Below are 26,125 nucleotides of genomic sequence, written 5' to 3'. Positions count from 1 at the left end.
TAGTACTACAATTGTATTATGGCCTTCCTGTAACCTACTGTCATGTATAAAATCTCAGTAATATTTCATGTGTATTCATTTACAAATAACAGTAATTATAGAACGGAATTAAACATAGACTATAAGGAACAGGTTTATTCTGTTACTCTGAAAGCACTGCTCTCCCCTGTAATGCTACAGACAACAACCTGATTTAAGAGTCTGAATTATCCTTTAACATTAGGGTGGCTTTTTGAAACAGACTTGTAATTAATTATCTATCAAGTTTGCATATTGTACCCCTCAACTCTATCCCATTCTGGAACCTCTGGTTCTGTATGTACAGAGCAAGTTTTCTAGATGGTCTTAACTTATAGACAAAAAACAAAAAAGTGCTGGGTTTTTTTCCCCAAGTCCTGAAACCACTGTGATGCATTAAAAGGACTATTTCTTCTCGATCCTGATATCATCCTGGACACCTCAGGAAAGATTCACTATGAACAGAGAAAGAGTCTTACCACTTCTGTGGATGTTTCGATAAAAGAGCAGGCTATAGAGTAGATTGGGAGGTACATAATTTAAAAATCAGTTTTATTTACAGCTTCAGATAGCAGCATTTGATCAACTACTACCAGCTTTTTGAAAGAACCTGCTTTCATATTTGTGTAGGAAAACACTGATGTTTTATTTACAAAAAAAATTAAAAGAAATCCAAACGGACTGTGAAACCTGTTGTTTCTGTGTAACAGTTAAACTTTTGGAGAGATGCTTTAAACTACGTTGCCACCTGCTGTCTCAAACAAATATCAGGAGACAAGTCTATTAGTTATTTAAAATTCTGTAAGTATAACAGAAATCTATTAATTTGGGAAACCCACTGTGAAGCAGGGGGTGAAACATACATTTTAAAATCATGAAGAATGATTTAGTGCCCGGTCTCCCTTTCTTTTGCTTGGTCACGATTGGTGCAGAAAAAAAGAGATGAGTAAATGAGATGGAAATTACCAGTGAAGACTGCGTAGCTACTCATGCCCTGCTCATCATAGAACAACATTACAATATTCTCTTGCAGCTTTTATGACACGGTGACCAGATACATACAGTTAGTTGGCAGGAAACCAGGCAGACAAGATTCATGAAAGTGAAGAGCAGCTTATCACAGACACAATGTTTTGGGAGAGACTGTGGACACTGCAAGCTGACTAGGAAGAAGAAGAAAACGCTTTAGTCCTCTGTTCTCTCCTCTAGCAAAGAGGTGATTGTCTACAAGAAACTAGGATTAAGTCTCTATGGGAATGCTACATTTCAGTGAGTTAAGTTTTGGGAGAAGCAGCATGGTGAAAAAAATAGGGTAAGGTTAAGGCTTTTTTAACACTTCACCTTGAGTGTTTTGAGGGAACTAAACAGAACACATGTTAATTGGTATATAAACACTGTTAAATTAATCAGAGTTAAGCATGAATGCCAAGAGACCCTAAAAAAAAAAAAATAAAAGAAAAAAAGAAAAATTAGCAGATGTACACTGAAAGGTCAGAAACATGAAACTCAAGTATCGGGGAAAAAAGCCAAAACACTAGTACTCCACTAAATAATAATAATAATAATTTAAAAAACTAAAAAATGTATTAAGGAAATTTAAAAAAATAAAAAAATACAGCTTAAAGCAGTATTTCTGGAACCAGATTAGTAATAAAAGAAAACTAAGTATGGAACACAACAAAAACTGTTATTCTTGGACAGTAGATAAGGGAGACAGAGGGTGCCTGTTTGAAATCTTTTCATCTAAATTAAACAGACAATGCCCTTCCTGAGGTGTAAGAAGTCGGGTTCAGGGTGGTGGGGCAGCACCGTCCGGATTCGCTGAGCACGTGCTCTTCGTTGTGCCTCACTTCTACCAAACCTTCATTCCCGGACTTGACGAGCCTACAGGGTATCAGCTGGAGGTTATTCTTGACGACATCCCATGGAGAGTCAGAGGTTCAGTCACAGATTTAGGGCAGCAGCAGCAGCTACCAACCCCCCCGGTACGGCCCGGGCCTGCCCTGCCTGCGCCCGCTGCGTCACCGGGAGAGCCGCCGGGCTCCTTTTCCCTCTCGCCTCAGTCTCTAAATGAAAGTGTCACAAGACTTGTTAGCCGATGTATCCATCAATAAATACCCAATAAACAGCTGCGAACCGATATTTGAAAAAAAGGTCTAATTTTGTCTGATGACTGACACGTTTTATACGCCGACAAAGCAGCTGCTCGAGGGCCGCAGAGCCGGGTCCCCGCCCGCTCCCACGGCCGCAGCGCTTCCCCCCCGCAGCGCCGCGGGCAGCCCCCGCGCCCCGGCCCGGCACGCTCGGCGCGGGCAGAGCGCCAGAGCCGGCCCCGCGCGCCACCTCCCGCAGGCGCGGGGCCCCACCCCCACAGCGCTCGCTGCGGCGGGCCCCGCAGTGTGCGAGGAGCCCATTGGCAAAGCCGCCGCGCTGCGGGCAGCCTATCGGCTCCCGGCTCCTTGCGCGGCCCGGCGGCCGCGGTACACAGGGAGCGGGCGGGCTATGCGCGCCGCCGCCCCGCTCGCAGCCGGGCAGAGCCATGAACCTGGGGTAAGGAGGGAGAGGAAGGGAGGCGCTGGGCTGGCAGCAAGGGCCGCCCCCGCCGGCTGGGGCTCGGTTCTGCGCGGGGAGGGGCGGCCCGGGAACCTTCCCCTGCGCAGCGCGCCCGTGCCGCCGGCGGCAAGGCGCTTGCTGGGAACGGGAGCGGTCTGCGTGACGGAGCCGAGGGGCTGGCAGAGCCTTGCTCTCGGAGGGCCTCTGGAAGGGGTCTGGGGGCAGGTTTGGGGGGTGAGGTGCTCAAAGCACCGTGAGGCGCCGGGGGCCCGCCGGTGGCGCCCCCCGCCAGGGCAGGCCTGCCCCGCGCCGCCGGGTGCGGGGGGCTGAGGCCACGCCGGGACCCGACGCCGCTCCCGGTCCCGCCCCGCCGAGGGCCGTCACCCTGCCCCACCGCCGCCTGCCGACACCGGGCGGCTGCCGGGCTCGGCTTGGCTGCCGAATGCTGTTGGCACGTCTGGAGTTACAGCTTCAGGCACATCCGTGCTGCCGCGTTAATTTGGAAAGTTGCCCGCGAGCTTCAGATGTGTTAGACTTTAAAAAAAAAAATATTAAATGAAAGACAGTGTGAAGATAAGTGTTATTTTGAACGTTAATCTTCACGTTAGATTTTCTCAAATGCGCGGAAGAAAGAAAAGCATTTGGGTACTTTACACCTAAACACTGCCAACTTTTTTTTCTTTTATTAAACCCTTATAACATTTATTCCATTTTAAAATGGGGACAGTTTTGCCTGGAATCGCAATTAAAGACTGTTGTCAGACTACAGCCCCCCTTTGTGATCAGCGCTGTCATTCAGGGAGGCTTCTTTAGCGTTTTTTAAGCACACAGTCTATGTTGTTGGATTATTAAATTATTGAGGCAGGTGTATTGCTGTGTATAACAGTACAGAGCAGCACGTTTAGTGTGAAGATTTACTTTGTAACATGCACATGCAAATTTTTCAGTATCAATAATAAAAATACACCCTTTTCAAGACCTGTTGATTTCTTCATATTAAGTAACTTCTCACAGACACAGAAAGCTTGGGGTATGAAAGACCATCTGGACCAACAGTAAATACAGTGTTACAATTAAGCACACTTGTCCTTGTTATTAATCAAAAAGTATTACCTTTACCAGATTAATGTTTCAGCTTCCCCTCTCTCTCTCATTTTGCAGTGATGGACTAAAGCTTGAAACTGAAGTGCTGGATGGAAAGCCTAGGCTAATTCTAGCTTCTTCTGGTACTTTTTTAATTGTTTCTCTTGAGTAATCTTTAAGGCTTCTTGAAGTTAAACTAAGATCCAAGCAACATGAAGCACAACTTTATTGAAATATTTTTCAGATTAGGAAGAATGTTTGTGCATTGTTATTTACAAGTCCTCTTACTTACCAGCTTGATACCAAGCGGTAGGTTGGTAATGAACTTCTGAATAGTCTGTCCCCTGGTGAACAGCTGGCAAATAGTCTTGGTTCTTTACAGCATGTCTTGCCATTCCTAAAAAACATAACCTGATAATTTCTCTAACTTTATAGCACCTTACTTGCCAAGGAAAAAGAGGCCTAATAACTCTGCTTGATTTACTCAGAATTACATCATTACAGTCACATTTCTGACTTTAAAAAGCAGCTTTAGTATTTGGCAGTTGACGTTTATAATATTCAATAAGCAGTTTATTTAGACCAGATCTCATTGCTACCATCCGAGATTGACTTTTTCAGTACATGTTCGTAATTGAGCATTAGGAAGGTCTGGGTTTGTGATTTGTCAGATAGATGCTTCTATACGAGCACAGATCCACTTTCTCTAACTCTTCTACATAGCAGTCAGGATGCAGAAAATCTCTATTGAATGAACCTTTCATTTTCTGCATTTACCAGACAGCTGTCCAATGAGGTGTTAGTGGGTATTTTGAGTCAGTAAGGTAAACCATCTACTGAAAAGAAAATCTTGTATCACCTCTGAAACAGAAGTGCTACAAGCTTTCACTTCTTAAAACCATAGTATAGCATCATTGGCTGGCTAGCGCCGACATACATCCTAGAGTATTCTGAGATAAAGCATTACCTTTGACTTTGAACTAACCTTGGAGCAGTCTTTTCCAGGAATTGACATGTTTATACAATTGGTATAAACGGCTCTTCCTTCAATCGAATTGTGTCAAAAATGGCATCAAACTATTATTTCTGAATTTGTCTTCTGCACTGTCAAATACTGCTCACAGTCTTAGGGGCTAAAGTAGCATTGTTCTATAGTAGCTTAAGCTGCTACTCAAGATAGTTGTTTCTTCCTTACACAGAAAAACCCAAAGAAAATAACCTGTAAACAGCACTTTGGAATTCCACATTATGTATCTCCCCACTGTGATGGCAAAGACCCTATTAATGTTTTTCTCCTTTCCGCAGAGAAGTTGGGTTTGCATAGCATATAGAATCCCACTTGATTTAATTTCTGAGTAATCAGAAAGAAGTCAAAAAGTGACCTAATCAGATGAGGGTTGAATGCTTGAGAACCCAGCGATAAACATGGTGCAGAACATCTTTACTACTGAAACATCATCAAGATGGTTCAGGATTTAATGCCTGCCTCTGCAGGACAAACAAATCAGCATATCCCCAAGTTTTGAGATGTTCATGTAGGCTGGAAACTATTAATAGTATGGTTTTGCAGACTTTCAGATGTTAGTGTTCTCCAGTGTCTTTAATTGGTAATATACAAAAAAGGGTATAGGCACTGCCAGTGCAAAATGTGCAACAACCACTGCCAGAGCAATAGTTGCATAGTGCAGCTGAAGAAGCCTTGTTGCCAACAGACTTGTTCCACTAAAGTATCATCCCTGCTATTTTCTCCTCCTTTTCTGTTACCCATATTTGCAGGCTATCTCGTGTTGACTACCACATTCCCTTTACTAATCTAATATGACAATACTCATTATTAGTAAGTATTATATTAAACGTAGTACTTATTATTATTTTTGACACCACTACACCTCTATGTATCCTCTAAGATTTGTGTTAAAAGACTGAAGAGTATTTCAGGGCATAGTAAGAGGAACAATGGATGGTGTGATCTTGCACGTATTGGCTCTTTAGGCTGTCAGCAATGGAGACATAGCATCGTGTAGTAAGATGAGGTTGGATGCAGGGACTATCCTGAAAAGATGTGACACTCAAAGCAAACTGAAAAATCACAAACAAGCAATTAAAAATAAGCCATTACCCCAGGATGCTCTGAGAAACAGGATGAATAGCAGGGGAGGATCAGACTGGCACAGTAAGTTTATTAGAATTGTATGAAACTGGAAATATTTACTGGAATATACATATGTTGTTGGGGTTTTTTTAAACATACTTTTGAAGTGTGTATACTGAAATAATATACATATATAATTGGGGCAGATGTTATGGGGAAAGTACTTTTCTGCCTTACAAAAAATCCGATTAATATAACAGTTTACTAATTTCTTGAGATTGTTTTTCAGGAGGAAGTTGTTATTAAATATTTCTTTCATATGTTTGTGTTTGTTTCCCAAAAGATCGATCAAAGCCTGCAATGCAGGTAAGTGGAAAAATTACTTTTTTGGTTGGAGCACACAAACTAACCAGTTAGTTTGTTAACAGAAATTCAGGAACACATTTGAACTGTCTAAATACTTGCAATCACTGATATTGATGAAAGATAAACGTACTTTACAGGTCCCTTCCAACTTGAGGTATTCTGTGATCTCTCAGGTTCATAATAGCTGTTGAAAAGGATTGATTAAAAGTTCCATGACTACTTTTAGCTTTGCAAAACGCTTTAGTTTACTTTGCCAAGAAGTTACAGTAGCACAGGGAATCATCTAAATCAGAACTTTGAGAGACCTTAAAGGGAATCTGATAAAATAGGGATCTGAGGTGTGTTTTAAGTTCCGATTAAGTTGTCTAGGTTTTCTCTGTCTGGGTAAACTGGAATGCAGTGATTTGGGGAAGGAAAGAATATGACCTCAATACACAGGAGATAATTACAAGTATACATCAAGGACCTTGAAAAGGATAAAACTTCAGTACAGGATAGAAAAATCAAGATTGAAATAATACTGACTGTATGGTGAAAATGTCTACCTGTCTGAAGCCAGGCTTCAGAAACATCAAAGATTATTAATAATTCTTTTAAATGTTACCTACATAAAGTTATTTTTCATACTTATATTTTTAAATATTCAAATTTAGGTGCTGTATTCTCTTCCAAGGTATTCCTAGTACTCATGCAGATATTTCATTAATTTATACTGAGTTAGTTTCTACTGATGCAACAGAGAAGAAAAATGATGCCGATTTTACTTGCTGTATCATTCTTGGATTTGTTTGTTACCTGTGCAGTTTTATTTCCTTATTTAATATATGGTGAAATCTTACTGCTTTAACAGATGGGTCATAAAGCCAGAGCACCTAAACAGGCGTTGAGAATAAGGCATACTGGGCGTGTTCTGAGGTCAACACAAAATGCTTGTATCAAGCAGGAAAACTTAACAAAACCAAGGAGTGAATCAAGCTTATCAATGACAAAAGGTGAAAAACTGCAAGTTACTAAACACTCCTCACATGAAGCTGCAACTAAAGATTACTCTTTGATTTTCCAAAGAGATAGCACAAGCAGATACCCTGATTCAGAGAATCCTGATGTTAAAAAAAGTCAACAGAAACTTCAAAACTCATGTGTATCAGCTGAAGACCTAAGAAGTTTGGTATGCTTAACACAGGAACAGCTTCAGCAGATTTTGATGCTTGTAAAAGAAGGAACTAGAAGCATCTCTGAAACTCATAATGAAAAGCAAGAGGAAATGGGTAAGGTACCGATACCTGAATAAGTTAGTTTCATGGAAACGGAGCAAAACCTGAAAACTAAACTTTGAGTTCATAATTTATTTTTGGGGTGCAGAGCTTTAGTCTTATGTGTAATGGTCTCAGGCAAAATACTGTTTCCTGGTGTGGTTGTGAAATTGCCTGTTACTGTTAGGAATCAAGCATTTGATAATTTTAAAATAAAATCTTAGGATTGCTTGATAGTATTCCAGTATTTCGAAGAGCAAAACAGCAAGCAGTTCTGTCAATATTTCATGCAAAATAGGAACCATTTTACATGGGGGGTGGGGGGGACATAGCAGAACTGCTCTGTACCTTTACTATTAGGAGTTTGAAGAAAAAAAGCGCAAACCCAATACCGCAAAGAGATGGGCCCTTTTGGATTTCTGAAGAGTTCAGGTCTTCCGTTACTCCTGTTTGTGGATCTGTCGAGGTGGTCAGCTCTTTGCTACCAAGAATAAAGACACACTGCAGTTGAGTCCCAAAGTCTGAGCTCTTAACCAAGAATAAGTGTTTCCTGTAAGTCTAGCATTCTAAAAATACCCTGTAAAGTTGTAACTTACATGCCTTAACTATATAAGCAGGCCTGAAAACAGTTTTGTTAAATAGTGGGAAATTTGCAATTTTCTGCTGTTCTCAAACTATTTACTCAATGCTGAAAAAAGTTTAGTGGTCATATATATATATATATTTTAATTTTTTTTATATCTTTTCATATATCTGTATTCTACCGCAGCTCCTAATGAGGCATCAGAGGAAAACATTACTGCATTGCTCCAAAAACCTTGTAAAGTTTCATCTGTTCCAGATAAGGCTAACTCTGATTCAAGCAGGAAACAAGAAGCATGTCCGCAGCCAGGACAGAAAGTTACGTATGTATATCTGTGTTATTATTGTCTACAAAAATTGTATCTCAGATAAACATGTGTTGTATTTCTTAATCACAGTAAGAATCTTTATAAATACTAACTAAATAGTTACCTTTAAAATCAATAGATTAGCTTTTTAGGTGAAATTATTTTTTTTCCCCTCCTTTTCTCTAGAAAGGATTCATGGAAGCCTGCTGACATGTTTAGTACCTTGGGTGGAAAAGAAGGGGAGAAAGCCTTATTAGAATCTAGGAAGACCCAATGGAAGAAGGAATTAGGTACTTACGTTATACAGAATAAATTTTTGATCAGTTCATTACATTCAGTACTCCAAAAGCGTTGTTTCCCTTGTGCTCTTTTGAATTTACTTCTGTCACTGCAGTTGCAACAAATTGGAAAGTACAGTGTAATTAGTCTCCCAAGATGGATTAATATTCTTGAATTACAAAATTTTATGCAAAGTTTATGTCTAAATTCTTGCAAAAATCCTTCTTAACCAAATAATCACAAAATACTCAGTTATGCTTCATATTTTAGGAGTTACTTGCCACCGATTTTGTAACATTCGGCAGTAGTTGATAGCTGTTATCATTAACAAATTGATTTGTTTTTTAATGGGAAAAGTGTCCCCCCAATGCACAAGCATGACTGAATGTATCAAATTGCAATTTGAACTTGAAACAGTTTGCAGTCCTGCCCCATCACCAACCAAGGAGAATCTGTAGAAAAATAAAAATGTTTAATGCAGTAGTAAATTCTCTCTTAAAAATTAAGCTTTTTATCATTCACATGCAGGAGCGTTGTTTTGTTTTCAACTTGGGTGTAGACCATCTTGTTTCAGGGTTTGATTCTGTATCGTCAGTAGCTTCCATGTGTAGCTCCATTTGTTTTAGTAATATTGCAATAGTCCAGACTAGTATAATAAAATGGAGAGAATTTATATACTTGGTTATTTGTTAGTTTTCCCTCTTTCCCTGGGACGTTTTTAAGCCTTCAGTGTTTTGTAGTCTCCCCAGAGAGATTCCCCTATTACCTCTACATGGCTGGGCAGTGACTTGGTTTAAGAGCAAAGTTACATTTAGACTGATTTGTCAGACAATGGTAACTTACTCTTGTAGTCCATTTTACAGTCGAAATTACAGGGTAGATGTGCATTGCTGCTTTTCTTTTTCTAAACTGCTATGTGTCTGTATTAGGAACTCCTACTAAGAGTTTGTTTTTTTGAAGATGAACAGGTAGCACTGAAGAAGAAACTGAAAGAAACTTTGGAGGGAAAGGTGGGTTATTTCTGGGCAAAACCTGGCAATAATGAAACCCATAAAGAGAAAGTGGAAACAACTGACCCAGATAAGGTAAGGCTATCTATAAACACAAAAGTTTCCCCAGCGCTGTTCCAGAACAGTTGAACTTACAATTGATACAAGATTTTCTTTTCTCTGAATCCAGTAGAATCCAGACTTAGCAAGTCACTTTAAGCTCTTTCACAGCATGAATTGTCACAACTCCCTGTTTCATACCCTACCTATTGCTGCAGTTTGTAGCGTCACAGATTAAGACCTTTGTAGCACGAGTAACCCATTCCTGTCCTTCCATGTTGATTCCTAACTAAAAGGTATAAATCTTTTCTAGTACTGTTTTGAGGATTGTCTCAAATGTAACTCCTGGCTGTATAATTACTGTTCATGAGCTCTCTCATACATTAGATTACTTACGTAATAATGAGCATAGCAACTGGAATTTAACCTGCCTTCTAAAAAGTCAGCTGTCATTCTGAAAATGCTGTGTCAGATAAACGTAGTATACTCAGATGAGACCTCTCTGGTGAAACTGATTGCTGTTGAACAGAAGTTAGGGTTGTACCTCCTCTCAGTTATTACAGCAAAAGCAAATTGCATTTTTTGTGGCATATTCAGCTTTCCTGGAAAAGTTACCGGTCTGCCTCATGAGAATTTGTTTCAGTCTACATAATTGAGAAATACTGTATATGAGATACTTAGTTACAAGTTTTGGCTGAAGTTTAATGAATAGCAGCTTTTAGAAGTATAATATACTTGATTTATTTTATGTTAAAGGCTATTTAATACAAACAAATACGTGAGTTACTAAGTCTGAAAGTGGTTACTTTATTTCCAGACAGTGTTTCCAGCTGAGTCAATTATTACCAGTGAGGAAAACTCTCTCTGTACAACTTCTTCAACGACAGAGTCCAATAAAGTTCCACTGAATGTTTTAAGTGTTCCAGCTGGGCATTCTTCTGACTTACCAGGTGTCAGTTGCACAGCGTTTGTTTTTGGGGTAAGATTTTAAATTGCATGAAGGTGGTTTTTTACTTACTTGTTGATAACAGTTGTGTATCTTCAGTAGTTCTTTTAAACCAGAAGAATTCAGTAGAATTTTTGCTCTAAAGAATTGTGTCTGAATGAACGTTGATCAAAATACTGATGCTTTAAAGACTGAGCATTTTCAATGCTGATGTGAAGAACAGTACTAGAGGCGTGAGAGGAAGTGTTAATCAGCTTTTAGGTGTGCGTTAAAAAAATAGAGAAGTGTGAACCTCTCAGAAATAGACTTTAAAAAAACACATGGATGGCAGAAGGTTCAAGAAGTAGTTTTTGAGTTATTGCTAGTAGGCACTGATTGAAAAGTGGGTTTTGTCAGATAGTATTAGAAGTTCTTAGTGGCACTGGAATTTGTTAAATAATATAGATCCCCATTAAGAAGCAGAAATAGAAGAACGAAAATGGTATCTAGAATTTACTTGAGACAGACCAGTACTAATTAGATACAGTGCTTAATCTACCTGGAACACAGACTGAGCAGTGAACCATAGGAAGAAGGAAGGGATTTATTTTTATTCATGATACGTGTAAGTAAGTTTTTTTGGAGTGTGAGGCTGATGATTCAATTGAGAATAAATTCAAAGACTGCCTTATTTAGCATCTTTCTTAACAACTGAAGCATTTTTGTGGAGCAGTCAGGCACTTGCTACAGCTACAAACTTCCATTCATTTTTTTGTGCAAGAGAACAGTCCACTTAAGCCTAGCATAACTTTCTGCCCAGACTTTATTATGTGGCTAGACAAGGTACTGAATTTTTTGTACAAGGAAGAGACTAGCACTTACCTTATTTCAGGAGGCCGTGCCACAGGAACGACCTTTTAGCGCGCTGAAGCATGAGCAACAGAAGAAGTGGCTTGAAGAGCTGGATAAACAGAAGGAAGAAGCTAAGCTACGAAAAATAGAAGAAAAACTTAATTTAACAAAGGTATCTGGGGTTTAGAGGGACTTTTTGGAATAAGAGAAGTTTTTCTCCATATTTTTTAGTTCTAAGAAATAAAAGATGAAATCATAGACATGATGGAGTGACTAAGATGTAATTACCTGCAGCATGTCCAGATTTTCACCGCAAGTTCATAGGACAGTCTAATTGACCATTCGCCCAGTAGCTGTTACGGTATTTTGGTGACAGAGAACAGGCTACTGTGTGTCTGGTGTGATGTGTTGTGTGCTTTCTGCAAAGATGAAGACAGTGATATTACTATACATTTTTTCTGTCTCACTAGGGTTTGGAAGGTATTGCAGAGACACTGGCTAGACGGTGAAGAGAAGTTTTCTGTAGACTACAGAAGGAGATGAGGAAAGAGAAGGAAAGTTATAGACAGCTACAGCGTGTCACAGTGGTGTTCACATCTGTTTCTATAAATACTATTTTAATATGCACACACTCTTAGGAAACTTTTTTAAACACATCTCCAAAAAGTATTGAAGAAAATAGCCTTACCTTTTTTACCCTGTGGTTTTTCCAGGCTGTGGAATGTAGGTCTCTTGTGCTGGATCTAGAAGGAAACGGTGGCCAATATAATTGCTTCGCAGGTGGAATACTTGGAGAGACTTAATACTGTCACTATTAGCCAATTTGGTTACTATATCTTCTACCCCCTGGAAGTTCTTCATATAGAAGCTGACTTCCCTCCTTTACGTGTTACTATTTATACTATTAATAGTTTTAAGGTCAGTGGAATATTCTGCATTCTTGTACAGTCTGATACTGACACACTCTTCCCAAGACTCTGGTTTTTGAAGTGAAGAAACACATAGTGAGATTGCACTACATTTCCAAATTATTGTACACACCTTTAACCCCAGGATTATATTTTTCACCATGTGAGATGTATTCACATCATGAGATGTTCTATATTGTTGGTTAACAAGAATCTTGGTTAGCAAACCTTCATTAACATAACATTCAAAGCCTTCTGGATTAAAAGGCTACAGTTTTTACTCTCAAATGAAGCATTTATGGCAGTTACAAAAATTCTAGACAGAAATTCTTCATTTTAATGGCACAGTTAGCAATGCTAGAAGAGAGCTTTCCCTACCCACCCTCCAAAAAAGCCCTTTGTTGCTAAGGTTGGTTACGTACCTACACACAACACAAGTCTCTATTTCCTGAATTGTTGAAGGGATCAGATTTCCTTTGTAAATTGAGCTTTCACAACTGTGAAGGGAACACAGCTGTGGGAGCTTCCTTCATTAGCTGCCTTGTTTTTCAGTTTGATAGGTTTGCTGTAGGAAGATGGTTGCAGTCACCAGCGAGTAACCTGACAGTAATCTCACTTCTAGTCTCTTTTTGAAAGGAAGCTGAAGTGTGCTTAACCTTGTTTTCTTCAACATCTCGTTTTCTTCAGCATTTCTTTTTTTCAGGTCTTGTGTTATACTCTCAGCCCTTCTGCGTATTGCACCACAGACATGCATAAGAATAAAGTAGATTTCCCAACTGCTCTCATCTACATCACAGAGTGTTCAAAGGGAACAAAACTCAGGGAACAGGAGGAAGAATAATTTTGATTTTTATTATTTGGACTGATTTTTCTTGTTTCTTTTAAAATAAGTGTGAAACTTTTCTGACACAAGGGAATTTTTGTTTAAGGAAGGGGTTCCCAGAAAGTTTATTAGATTAGATTAGGTTTTTTTCCTGCAAACTGCAAGTTTTGAGGCAGCCATTCTCCAGTCCCTGCAGAGAAACAGTTGTTCTCCTAGTGCGCAGAGAAAACCTTCTCAGTACCTATAGAAAAAGCAAAGGTTAATGGTAAAAATCTTTTGTTAGTGATATACTGGGATGTCCCAGTTGCCAGCATTGAGCCAGAAAGATAAGCCTGGGTGGTACAGAAGAGGGGCTTAAACCCAGTATGTCACCTCTACAAAAGTTTTAGGTACTTTGTTAGGAGAGCCGGTGGTGGCTGTTATGGGTGAAAGAGATTTTGAAAAGGCTTTATTTTATAATAGTCCTGTCTGGCTGAAAATAGGAAGTTAGAGATTAATACCTCTGCCCAAAGCACATCAGTTCTGCTACCGTCCAGCATTAAAATGAAGGGGGTAAATGTAGGGCAGTGTAAAAGATGCCACTTGTTTATATTACTGAGATGACCTCTCAATCAAGCAATTCCCGGTACGATTAGTAAAATTACGGAATGGAATAGTTATATGAGTTGAAAAAAACAGTACCAAAAAGGCTGATCCCACGTTAACTTTTTCAAATTTTTTTTTTCACTTTCTAATTTTTGGTATTCCTTTTTTTCCTGGAGATACAGTGGCAATATGTTTTTGCTGACCAGGTATACTGATCAGCAGTATAATTTCTGATCTGACTTGCATGTTAAGCAATAGAGATGCTTCTGTTTTCCCGTTTTGGGAATTAACTACTGTGTTGTAGCTCCATAACAAGAGCTTTTCAAGTGTTCCTGTTGTACAAAATGTGTATTGTTTGTTTTGTTAACCATACCTTATAGAAGCCATGTAATTGAGCATGTTTCTGTTTTCTTGTTGCTTCATGTTTATTTAGGCTGAAGAGCATGACAGATGGGCAATGCATTTTGATTCTTTAAAGAACCACCTTAATGCTAATACACAGCATCCCGTAAATGGAATGTACAAAAACCAGCATGAAAGTCTTTGCCTGTCACCTGACCCTAAGGAGCTGACTGCTTTTATTCACCCTTTTTCACCTGCAGCTTTAGGCAATCTCATGCCCTTAAAGGTGGGAGATGCAGAAAAAGCTGCTAAAAACAGTGCTCCAGAACACAGTCAGAAAGTCAGGTGAGTGAGCTTTGTAAGTGTAATCATCTTCCCAGGCGGTGCATTTCTGATAACTCCTCAGAAATTAAAGTTACAAAAAATTAATAAGATTCTTTAAATCTGATCTTTGGATCTTATTCATTTGGCTTTTGGTTTTTTTCAGAAATACCTGTTGTTTCACTTTTGAAAGACATAAGTGCTTCCATTGTACATTAATAACATTTACTGCAAATGACCTTATTTTTGTTCCATAGTAAAATTAATTTCATAACTGTAGATTAATACAACGGGATAACGTCAATATAAAAATATTAATTGAGATATAACTGATTCTAATTAAGAAAGGCTTTAGGACTATTTTCTAATGATTAAAAACACTTACATGATTCTTTGTTCTTAGTTTCCTCCGTTCAATGACAGCTCTCCTGGACCCTGCACAGATTGAAGAGAGAGACAGGCGGCGGCAGAAACAGTTAGAACATCAGGTAAACTTTTGTTTTAAAGTCTAACACCATTTCATTGAGAAGAAAGGAGGAAAGGTAGCGTTGTGTCATGAGTAAAGCATGAGATTTAATACCACAGTCCAGTGAGGCACTATATGCTTCAGGTTGCATGTTTACAGTTGTTTTGTGGCATTTCGTTCAGTTAGACTCTAGAGTTTTCTTTGCATACTTGTACAGAGGTGTTTGCATTTCTGTAACTGAATTCTTGCCTTAAAAAATATATAGCGCAGTCTTTAGTGCTCTGGTAGGTTTGTGTGCATTTTTCTTCAGTCTCCACTGTCATCAGGAGGACTGACACTTGCAGATACCTGCTCTGTGAATCTTTACATTTTCATCTGCTTTACTGTCATTTACATTATTTCTGTGGCGCGCTAACCGAATGTATATCTGCATGATGTGAAGAGGTCTTAGTATAAATGTAATGAGCCTGTCTGTTCTGGTCAAACTGTTATTCTGCTAGATCAAAATACTAGCTGGCAGTATGTAAGGTAAAAATGAGACCACCATTTCTGTACAAGAAAAATCAAAGCATTTTTGAAAACATAAGGAAAGCAGCCACCTCTCTTGTGAGAAATTAAAGGAAGCAAAAGTGTTTGCAATAAATTGTCGTGATTTTTTTTTTAATTCATCCAAATCCAATTATTATACACAGGTATGGAAGTATATGAATAGCTTATAATACCTTAATGTTGTGTCATTTAATTTTCCTTTTTCTTCTGGTACTACTAGAAAGCAATTATGGCTCAGGTAGAAGAAAAACGGAAGAAGAAACAACTGGAGGAAGAGCAGAGAAAATGGGAAGAACAAGAAGAAGAACAGCGCCTAGCACAAGAAAAAGAACAAATGCAGAAACAATTTGAGGAAGATATGCTGAAACAAAAACAAAAGGAGGTGGGCATTTGCATTTCCTTTAGTGCAGATAGTCTGTAATAATACTGGGTTTTGAGGAAAATGGTTCTTGTTCTTCGCCTTCAAAATTGTGTCACCTCATCATTTTGAAAATGAACACTGTCTGAAATTTAGACATTTGAGACCAAAATTGGCTCCTCAATTAATAAACTTACACCACCATACAAGTTCAAAGCAGGTTTCCTTTTTTTAGACAAAGGCTTTTTCAGGATGGTAAATGGTAACAACTGCAAAAATGGAATTGTACTTTTAAGTAATGCAGAAACATGCATTTTTAATTGTAAATTTTAAATAAAAAAAAATACGTACAAAGTATGTGACTCAATTATTGTTGCTGGTAACTTAATGCTTTTAAGATGCTTCAGTACCATGAAGTTTATTTGAGTGGGTGTGCTTTCAGTCTGGATTAAAGACTTTTCAGAATATATTCTGGAAAACCACTTTAAAAAGTCATTCATGTTCTAGAGCTTTCTCTGTAACTATTGCTGAGCTTTACATACTCCTTTCATATAAAAGTTAAACCAAAAGTGCATTTTGACCTTTGGTAAATACGCTTTTGCATATGTATACATCCTTACCTCTGTAGAAGGTTAAAAGCCTTGTCTGATGTTTTATTCTTTTGGCACAGTAGCAGCTATCACTGTTTCCTTTGTATTTGGAACAGTAGCAAAATTCCTTGATGTCGCAAGAGAGGGTGATTCCAAAAACACACCCTTCTCTAAAACCTGACAAAATATAGATCCCCAACTTCTCTGCATTTTTTGTATGGAAACATAGAGCATCTACCTGTAGGTGCTAGAACAAACTGGTAAAAAAAACAGGAAAATCATCTTTCTCTGTAATAGCTTGGTTCCTTCAAAACGAGTTATACTGTCAGTTGTTCTTTCCACCTGCAAATGCAGTAGGAAGTAGGGATGAGATGGTAGCAGCGGTTTAGAGATTTTCCTTGGCCCAGTCTCCTGCACTTTGAACCTGCCACATCTGGAAAGCTAGCCTTCATATTTAGGGATGTTCTGCCTTTGTTAGGGAGGCTTCTACTGTCTCCTTTCTGTGGAAGCAGGAGGAAGTAAGTTTTTAAATAATTTTTATGTAGGCTTTTATTTCATTAAACCATATGATCTAGGAAGTCATAGATGCCTGAAATCAGATGGCATTTAAGAAAATACTAATTTATTAGAAAGGAGATAAATATCCAAATAATTTTCAGGATCTAGATGCTTGCTTTTTAACGCTAGGATTGAACATCTTTCATTAGCTCAGCAGAGGTTCTGAATTTATCTTTGTAATCATAACAGTTTTGTCACATTGCAACAACTCAACTAGTTTTGGGTTTGTTTTTATAAAAAGAAGCTCTACCCAAAATAAGAATACGTAAGCCTTGAAGATTATATGAGAATTAAAGAATCCTATTAATTTATTCTTAAAATAAATGATCACGTGTATTTCCTCTTTTCTAAAGGAACTCATGACTCTTAAAACAAATGAGCTCTATCAGACAATGCAGAAAGCTCAAGAATTGGCACAGAGATTAAAACACGAGCAGCGCATTCGAGACTTGGCTCAGAAGGGACATGACATTTCAAAACTTCAGAAGAATCTTGGTGGTAAGTACGAGCCTTTTTCATACTCTGTTTCCTGTTCCTTTGGTGTTTGTGTCTTAAGTTGTTTGTGGTTTTGTCTTGGTTTCTTTTCCTCTGTCTGCATTTCAGTCAGAAATTGCTCCGTTGCTTCATGAACCAAATTTCATTTCAGTTTATTTACCTTCCAAACAAATGCCAGTGTTAACTAATATGGAGAATATTGTATGTTAATAAGCTTCAAATATTTCAAACACTATATTACACAAAGGAAGAAATACAACGATACTATCAGTAATATATAGGGAATATTCAGGTCTATGTGCTGTCAATTAGATTTCCAGTGGAAAAGGGAGAGTATTAGGATCTGAACCGTAGTTTTCAGTCTTGCTTTAAGTTGTGAACACAACAGTGTGATAACTTGGTAACATGGCTTAAATGGAACATACGTCACTAAATTTAACAGTTTTACTTACTTCTTTTTAGGTGATACAGAATTTGAAAATTCTAATACTTGCCTTTCACATCGAAGTCATAATTTTTCTGGTGACGTTAAGAGTCATATTGATGCACAGACTTCTCCTCGGAAAGACACTGCTGTACAGACAGGTATGCAGCCCTTTAATTACTCTGATGTACCTCAAGACAGACAGTAGGACAGCATACTTGTGAAACTGAGCCAAATCACTGTCGTTCAGAACGGAGTAAAACGAGAAAGAAATACTTGCATAGACACAGGCATGTTAGTATATTACTATATATCACTATATTCTTCTAAATAAGTGATATGTCTATATAGTTGTTACTTACCAGTTACAGACTCAAATAATGAAGTCTGAAATACAGTGTTGACTTAAAGCCATGGTCACAAGCCATGTAGGACTACATTTATTAAGGCATTTAAACATGTATTTGTAGTAGTCTTCAAGTGCGAATGTTCACAGGTTTATGTAACGTGGTTTGATACCGAGTAGAGCTGGGTTCCTAACGAATCCTTGAACATATTGGCAGAAACACTGCCAATAGTTCTGGAATTAGAAAACTATGGACTCACTAGAAAATGAGAGCTTACATTCTAATGTTTAGAAAGGCTTTCTACAATTCTTGCTAAATATCCAGACAGAATTGCAGGTCCATCTAGACAGAGTACTTGCTAGTCTTTATCTTGATTTTGTATCACACCATTAAAAAATCCAGTTCAAAATTAGTCTGTATTTATTCATGTTGTAGATGAGGTGTGAATTAGCAGATTCGGTGGAAACTTACGATCACTTTATGCCTTGTATTTAGAAATTTGTTAGCTTACTGCTTATAAAGTGGAAGCTTTAATTTCTATTTGCTTAAGCAACAATTAATATTTTTGGGTTTTGACTGCGCTGGTAGAAATTTCAGTGTGAATTTGGAGTTTAAAAATTAAATACTGTTTTTGTGTATACCCCTTAGTAAAGGAAGAAGCTGGATTGTTAGTAATTTAAAAATTGAACAAAATTATTTCCATTAGAAGACAAGGATTAGGAAAGTTAAGTTAATCCCAGTAGCATTGTGAATATGACCAAACCATCAGCATGCTGAAAAACTAAAAAGAAGCTCTCGTGTTTTGCTCTTTACCTTTGGGTACCGTGACAGAAATAGAGTTGACATTTTAAAATGATGTTTATTGATTTTACATAAATTTTGCTTTACAGTGACTTGATTTTGTTCTCCGATCTTTCTTCTTTTTCCCCTCCTTATTGAGTTTGCTTCTACTGGTCCTGTTTATTTTGCACATAAAAAAGAATAGAAAAATATTATAAAACTTAACAACCTATCTTTGAGTAAAATAAGTAATGGTAGATTGATATGCATACAAAGGTTAAACAAGTAATTTTAATAGCTTAGACTTGGAGTTAAAATATAATTTTTATTTATTTTTAAGATTACTTTAATACTTCAGCATACACTGAGTCAGCTGAGGAAAGAACCGTGTGTTGTGGATCTCCTGATATATCCATAGGATATAAAGAAACCTCTAACAGCAAAAAAAGCCAGAAGGACATGCAGTATATAGATAAAAATAAAATTTCAGGAAAAGAAACTGGTGGCATATACAGTGATCTATACGAACAATATGCAAGAAAAGACAGACAAATTAAACCTTCAGAAAAATACAGCAAAAGACCTGACTGGAATATAAACAAGCCTGGGAAAAGATACATTCCAGCATCAGAAAGATACCCTAAACAGCTACAGAAACAAAGGGAAGAAAACAAAGTGAGACGACAAATGGAACTGCTTCAGCTGGTAGAAAGGAATACCCCTGGGAATCTCTGCCCGAAAAAGGGCAGTTACTCAGACAGGTCTCCTTCACCTCACAAAGAAATAAAAATGAAGAATAAGGGACATAGAGTCAGAAAGGTAACTATTTGGTCTTTAAGAGCAATGATGTGTAATTTTAAGACTTGTTCCACACAGTTTTACCTGGATGGGAATTCAGTTGTGGAACTCAAGCATTGAGAATCTTCCTGTTACTCTCCTTTGTGCAAAGAATGGTGTCACAGCATTGTTTCACTCATCATGATCAGGAGAACATAGTCATATTTTGTGCCTTAGCTTTTACTGTTACTTCAGTCTTCTGAAGTGTTGATTCTCTTGTTTATTCATTGTCATTGATTCATTATGTAAACAGGGATCTTGGCTGAAAACAGTGTGCAGGATAGAAGGACGTCACTGACTTGCCCTTTTTTCTCCAGTCATTACATTGCAGTGATGGGTGAAGTGTAGCCATACCTGTTCAAGAAAACAATTTTTATTTCTGCAAAGAATATGGATTCCTGAGGACATACTCTGTTGTCATAGAAATGCATCCTCCTTAGTGGAGGTATTCTCCGTTTCAGGATGCATGTATCAGTATAGCTTGTGGCTGGGATAAAAAATCAATTGTCATTTAAAGAAAATACTATCAAATATATTCGTGCCTTCTCTCTCTGTATGCGTATACATCTGTATGCATAAACGCCTCACTTTCTCACACCTTCCAATAGAGAAAAAATGGTGCAGAAAGGAGGTCACTTCAGTTCTGTTCAGCTGTTTGTTTTCTGTGGCTACATAACACATGTTTTAGAAGCTGTGGGTATATATATATATAAAAAAAAATGTATGTGAAAATGCGTAACTGTTTACGTAGGCATCTTTAAATATTTATTCATTTGTTAAACCGAGTCCATTAGTTTATTTGAGGTTAATGGTAAACCTGAGTTTTGTGCTTACATTATTGAAAGGTAAATGTTCAAGACACTTGTACCCAAGAAATGGGACAATTAATTTTAAGCAGATTTTTAAGATAAGTATTTTCTGATACCATATGAAGCATGGGGTACTTTGACTTTTGACTTTCTTGGTTTTCTCCTAGGAAGAACAGTTACATGAGAACCATTTGAATGGAGAAAGGTACGTCAATACTGTGCATTAATGAAACGTATAAATACATTAGGAGTGAAATATCCATGCTTTTCGTTCCCATCTTTTAAATTTTTCTTACAAGAATTTAGATGCATCTAATTGCCTCCTATTAAAAATACATAAGGCCAGACAAACTGCAGGTATAAAATCAGAATAAATGAGCAGAAGGTCCAGTCCACTGGGGATTCTTTGTCTCTACTATTTGAGAAAATTCATCACATTACTTAAGTATTGTTTGGGGTTTTTTTAACTTAAATTTTTTTATACAGATCTGAATCGCCACCTGTGCCAGCAGTTAAGAACAGATTACACCAAGGGCAAAAAAAACGGATACTTGCTTCTAATTTCCTGGAGCTTAACAACAATATTAGAAGAGAGAAAAATACCAAGACAGCTACCCAGCAGAGGAGCTCTTCTCCTCCTGTTACAGACCCCTTTTCACAATTTGTTCCGTATGTTCGAACAAACGAAGTATATTATCTTGATCCAGATGCACCAGTGACTAGACCTTCAACATATGACCCCCAGTATCGACAGTTTAATGGTACTGAATGGTATTGTGAACTGATTCATGTAGAAGGGATGTTATAGTGATTTAGTTCAAAGTGCTACAGTTTATTCAATTTAGTATTTGGTTTTACTGAATTTTGCAGTAACCCACGTGTCCCACAGCACTATACAGAAAGCCTGTGCAGCCAGCTGATACTGTGTATTAAATAAGGCCATAGAAAAAGTTACAAAAAGCAAAAAAGCAACAGAATTTCTTGTTCTTTTATCTGTCTTTTTATTGTTAATGAAGTACAATTGCACTTCTCTATTATATAGATTTGGGTTTAGGAATCTCAAGCGTTGTTTGACTTAAAAATAGTGATAGCAACCAAAACCTGATTTTCACAAGGTGTGAAAAACTACTGCTTCAAAATGACAACAAAATTGATAAAAGAGTATGGTTAACTGATTTGATACACATTTACTTTTAGATTCTTGCCAAATGCCACGACACATTTTTAGCTCTGATCACATTAGAGACCCTCTTCTAAATCCTGATGTAGTTAAAATCAAAGAGAGACAACAAGCAATTCTCAAAGGACTGTCAGAATTACGCCAGGTAAGCAAAAAGTTACAGGATAAATACCTATGTGTATATATACTTATACTGAAGTTAAAATGAACATCTCAAACTATTACATAATTACAAGCATTAGTCTTAAATTCGTTTTTCCATCAAGTGTGATTAGGTTTTGGGCCTGGTCCTCTACTTCTGTTCCCTTCTACTAATTTTGCTTTTCATGCATTACTCCCACCTTCGGACTGTCCTTAGAGAGAGACTATAGATTCCTTAGTCCTTAGGCCAGCTGTGAAACCGTGGGGTACCTGAGAACACTGCAAATGAGAGGAAGGGCTTTACTGAGCCTCCAGGTTTGGTAAAGTTGCTTATAGTAAGAATGTTTCCATTTCAAGGGGAAAACTAACAGTGTTTTGACAAAACACCAGAACCTTTGTTAATGAAATTTCACTTCTGCATGTCATGGGTAAGTAAGCCAGTCACACCAGAGCAGTGTGGTTGGTGCAGAAGAGTTCATGGGGTCAGTCCTGGAAAAACACTGTCACGTGCAAATTTGAAGTGTGAACATTTAGAAAATCCTTCCAAGACAGCTAGTCGTTAACATTTAAAATTCAGGATTTGTCAATCAGCCAGATTTAGTGAGTGAATATAAAATGAAATTCAGTTTAATACTAACACACACCCACGCTCCTGAGACAGAAGCCTGTGTATGTTTGTATACGTTGTTCTATTTGTAGTAAGCTACTGGTAATGATTAGACGTACAGGAATGCCAGAAGGATTTTGAATATGGTGAAACTGTCTTTTAAGGGTCCATGTTGCAGTAGTTTAAAGCAGCACGAAGGATTATAGCTGGTAACTGTGAAGTTACTTATTTTCCTGATTGGAGTCAGAATACCAAAAAATACTGTCAGGAGTCTAGTTACTAAAACATGAGTGAATTTGATACTACACCTGTTGGCAACAAGGTGTGGCTCATAGCAGATTCAAACCACAGGTCCGGACAATCACGGAGTTTCCTCCTACGCTTCTCAACGGCCTGACAGGGGACTGCAAGGAAAAAAAAACCCACATTTATATTTGCATTTTGTTCTTGAAGAACACTAAAGATAATCATTATGTCCCTTGTTTTTGAGTAGCTCCATACTAAATACTTTATTGCTAGGAGCACTATTTATTTTTCTTTGCCTTACAGGGAAGAAAATTCGTAAATTAACAAAATAAAGGCAAGAAAGTGTGACAGACTTCAGTACAACAAAATTGCCAGTAGTCAACACTATCAATTACCTGCTGAGCTTTAGAAAGACGGAATTTTTGCCATGAATGTGTTGTGTTTCCATAGTAGGGGAATTACTTGTGCAAACAAAGGGCCATGGCTCCGAGTTACTAAGAAAAGTTGTGACCCAGGAATGCTGAAAGGCTGCCTGCACCCAGCAGCTCCCAGATGGGCTTGACTGGATCTGGCCTTCCCCAGTGCTTATTAACGTGTTTGTTAAGTACCTGCAGCTGTGACGTATTTTGTATTCAGCCTTCACTTGTCAGTGGTATTTTGCTTCAAAGCACAATTTGATCCCTGGGCTTGCTGAGGTGAATTAAAGCCATGGATATTTGAAGAACTTCAGGGTGGTAATAATCCATGTTGGCAATTTTAGGAGCTAGGAGACATTTTTGATATATTCAGGTCTTAACAGTGACCAAAAGCTAGTGGTAAGGTTCCTCTTCCAGTGGACTTAGGTTCTGGAAGAGAGTTCTTTTTTAAATAGCCCACCAGCTGCAGAAGGCATTTAAGACATTAACTGGTGAAGTTAAGGACATCTTGTGTAGCCAAGTATTGCATATTCCTGCAGGTGAGACCTGTTTTGCATCAGTTACTTCACTGAGAAAGGAAGAGTAAATGCAGTATTTTGTATGAAGTACAACGTAGGTAATGAGCAGAGTTTAGTTTTCTATTTCTGAAGTTAATCTAGACTTGTTTTTTTAAATTTATATAAACATGCATATATTGGAATGATAGTTTCAGGGGGAAAAAAGTATTTACAACATACTTAGCCATGCTTTAGACTTCTTTTGTCCGGGGGAATTCACAGCATATTTGACCAGGTTTTAGCCTTTGAAATACACACCCAGCTACAGGGAGAGAGAAATCTGGGTGGGCCGTTCCAGTAACGCTCCAGCTGAACTGGCCGACCCACGGAAGACACCAGTGAGAACGGAGGGCAGATGCGGGCTTTCCTCTGCAGGAGGGAGGGTGAGTCTGTCGCTGCATTTGTTACAGGACAGCAAAGTCCCTTCCTGTGTTTCAGGTGACGGCAGGAACAGGAACTTTCCGCAGGCTTTTGGCAACAGACGCGGCACTAAAACCACTTGCCAACAGGTGTAGCCTGCACTGGGCGAGGGGCCTTGCCAGCCACCGGCAGCTGCCCGACAGCACGCACGGACAGACCTCGCCGCGTGTCCCTGTGCAGATATGTCACATTACTTTTCTCTAGGCCCGCTTTTTTACCTTTCCAAACCACGTGACAGACTTGTTCCAGTTTTCAGTGTTACTTAACCGGTTTCTCACCTCAGCTCTGGGTTGATTTAGGGCGATTTATCACATGACTTTGTTTTGTAAGATGCCTGCTAAATGCAAAAAGCATTCTGTAATAAAAGTCAGGATTGACAAAGGGGCGGAGCGAGTCCACAGAGGCAGTAATAGCAATAGCAGATGCTGTTGATTAGTTGAAGCTGCAAGGAGGCAGCTGCTGCTTTTGGAAGGCTGCAGAGTGAAGTCTAACGGGCTGCTTTGCTGTCGGAGGCTGGTTCTGCGGGACCTCTCCTCCCTTCCACACCACCAGGAATACCGTGTCTAAATCATTGTGGTACCCGCTGGCTTGTGTTAAGTCTTCTGCTGAGCTCTGCCAGCAGCCTTGTAACCCTTATCTTCGAGAAGGGTCTTCTAACGGGAGCACTGCTCTTACAGCTCTTCCAAACTGCCTTGGTACCAGATTACCGCTGAGAGGTCTAAAATGGATAGAGCCCAAGGGGCAGGTGCGTCAACATTTATGATCCTGTTTCAGTAAAAAGATGTATTTTACATTTATGAATGTACCTGGCATAGCCCTGTCAGGTATTCCTTACCACACAGACAAGGACACGCTTCCAGAAGTTGTTTTGTTACAGGTTTTCTCCATCGCGTAGTACTTAGGAGAGCCATGAACAAACCAGGAACCTTTTCCCTTTTGAGAGTGAGTATGCATAGCCCAAAATGCCTGACACGTTCTACTTCAGATGGTAATGCTGGCCTTTCTCTTCAGAGTATAATTCATGGTAAGAGTAAAAGCTGGTACCCATCGAGGTTTTGGGTTCAGCTGCACACAGTAGGCTAGGGTGCTACAAGTGCAGTGACAGCACAGAGGGGTGAGCAGGCTGAATTTAACACAAGGGAAGAATCCTCTTTCCAGGGCAGAGACACCCCTGGAAACCCAGCTGGCTTCCACCTCAGTCACACCTCCACTCCCTTGCAGAAGATGGGAGCTCTCAAGTTCCCTCTCTACTGAATGTATTACAGTGCACTGCTTTTTAAAATAGACAACGTAAAAAAAAATAAATTGAGCCTTAACAAGAAATAGTTTTAAAGTATGAAAGAGTGACACTTTATTACCTCAGGCTGCACGAGGAAGACCAAACATTCACATTTATATTCCATTTATTTCAGGGCCTCCTGCAGAAGCAGAAGGAGTTGGAGACTGGCCTGATTCCCACCATGGCTCAGGAAGAGAACTTTATTTTGCCATTTTGAGAGATACAGATGAGTGTTCTAGAATTCTGAAACTATTAATGCACAGCACTTTGTTTGCTACTGTAATTAATTATGAACAGTCTCTTTTTTATGAAAGATCTAAATTATGTGAATTTTGATAGAATACAGGGTCATATTGCTTTTTATATGCAAGTTATGTTAAGCTAATGATGGTGTGCCTGTTTAGAATAGTCTTCATGCTACCTGCAGATAACGTCCATTTAACATAAACCACCAAAACACAGTATAAAAATGTTACGTGGGTGTTTGTAGAATTCAGCGTATGTATTTTGATAAATAAAAAGATTTATTCTGAATGGCTTGGGTGGACTCTATTATTTTTGACTGTATGAAACCACTCTTACTTACAAAGTGTATTAACTCCAGTAACCCCCGATGTGACGACCACAGAAGTACTGACTACAGGCTACCACCCCCACCCCCCTTTAGAACAGAATAGCAGCATTTAACATCCCAGGGGCTGGGCCCAAGGCAGCAGAACTCAGTTTA

The 26,125-nt window shown here is 38.6% G+C and overlaps 1 protein-coding gene across 9 annotated transcripts; it reads left to right on the top strand.

Moving 5' to 3' along the window:
* The first annotated feature begins 2,447 nt into the window (after window positions 1–2,447).
* CCDC66 (coiled-coil domain containing 66) lies at window positions 2,448–25,932 on the top strand. 9 transcript variants are annotated; one of them, XM_040592866.1, is made up of 20 exons: window positions 3,746–3,797; window positions 5,647–5,827; window positions 6,090–6,112; window positions 6,963–7,380; window positions 8,135–8,270; window positions 8,442–8,545; window positions 9,495–9,619; window positions 10,401–10,562; window positions 11,401–11,532; window positions 14,110–14,363; window positions 14,743–14,827; window positions 15,575–15,736; window positions 17,214–17,358; window positions 17,818–17,940; window positions 19,247–19,725; window positions 20,720–20,757; window positions 21,039–21,313; window positions 21,750–21,877; window positions 24,997–25,061; window positions 25,532–25,932. In XM_040592866.1, exons 2-19 carry the CDS (start codon window positions 5,683–5,685, stop codon window positions 25,012–25,014), a joined length of 2,952 nt encoding a protein of 983 aa, XP_040448800.1. In that variant the 5' UTR covers window positions 3,746–3,797; window positions 5,647–5,682; the 3' UTR covers window positions 25,015–25,061; window positions 25,532–25,932. The 9 variants fall into 9 exon arrangements, with proteins under 9 accessions (XP_040448795.1, XP_040448802.1, XP_040448801.1 ...); XM_040592861.1 differs by lacking the exon at window positions 5,647–5,827 and adding an exon at window positions 2,448–2,568 and having other exon boundaries at window positions 3,733–3,797; window positions 24,632–25,932; XM_040592859.1 differs by having other exon boundaries at window positions 3,743–3,797; window positions 24,632–25,932.
* Window positions 25,933–26,125: the final 193 nt, after the last annotated feature.

The sequence above is a fragment of the Falco naumanni genome, chromosome 4, assembly GCF_017639655.2.
Source record: "Falco naumanni isolate bFalNau1 chromosome 4, bFalNau1.pat, whole genome shotgun sequence".
Taxonomy (NCBI): Eukaryota; Metazoa; Chordata; class Aves; order Falconiformes; family Falconidae; genus Falco; species Falco naumanni.
Note: the sequence above shows the minus strand (reverse complement) of the source record. Positions and strands in the feature narration are given on the sequence as shown.

Excerpts from the sequence above, each read along its gene's own strand:
- CCDC66 (XM_040592859.1), top strand. The coding sequence starts at position 5,683 with ATGAGGTTGGATGCAGGGACTATCCTGAAAAGATGTGACACTCAAAGC. Across the intron at positions 8,271-8,441 it reads CAGCCAGGACAGAAAGTTAC|AAAGGATTCATGGAAGCCTG; the intron begins GTATGTATATCT and ends CCTTTTCTCTAG. Across the intron at positions 17,941-19,246 it reads AGACACTGCTGTACAGACAG|ATTACTTTAATACTTCAGCA; the intron begins GTATGCAGCCCT and ends TTTATTTTTAAG.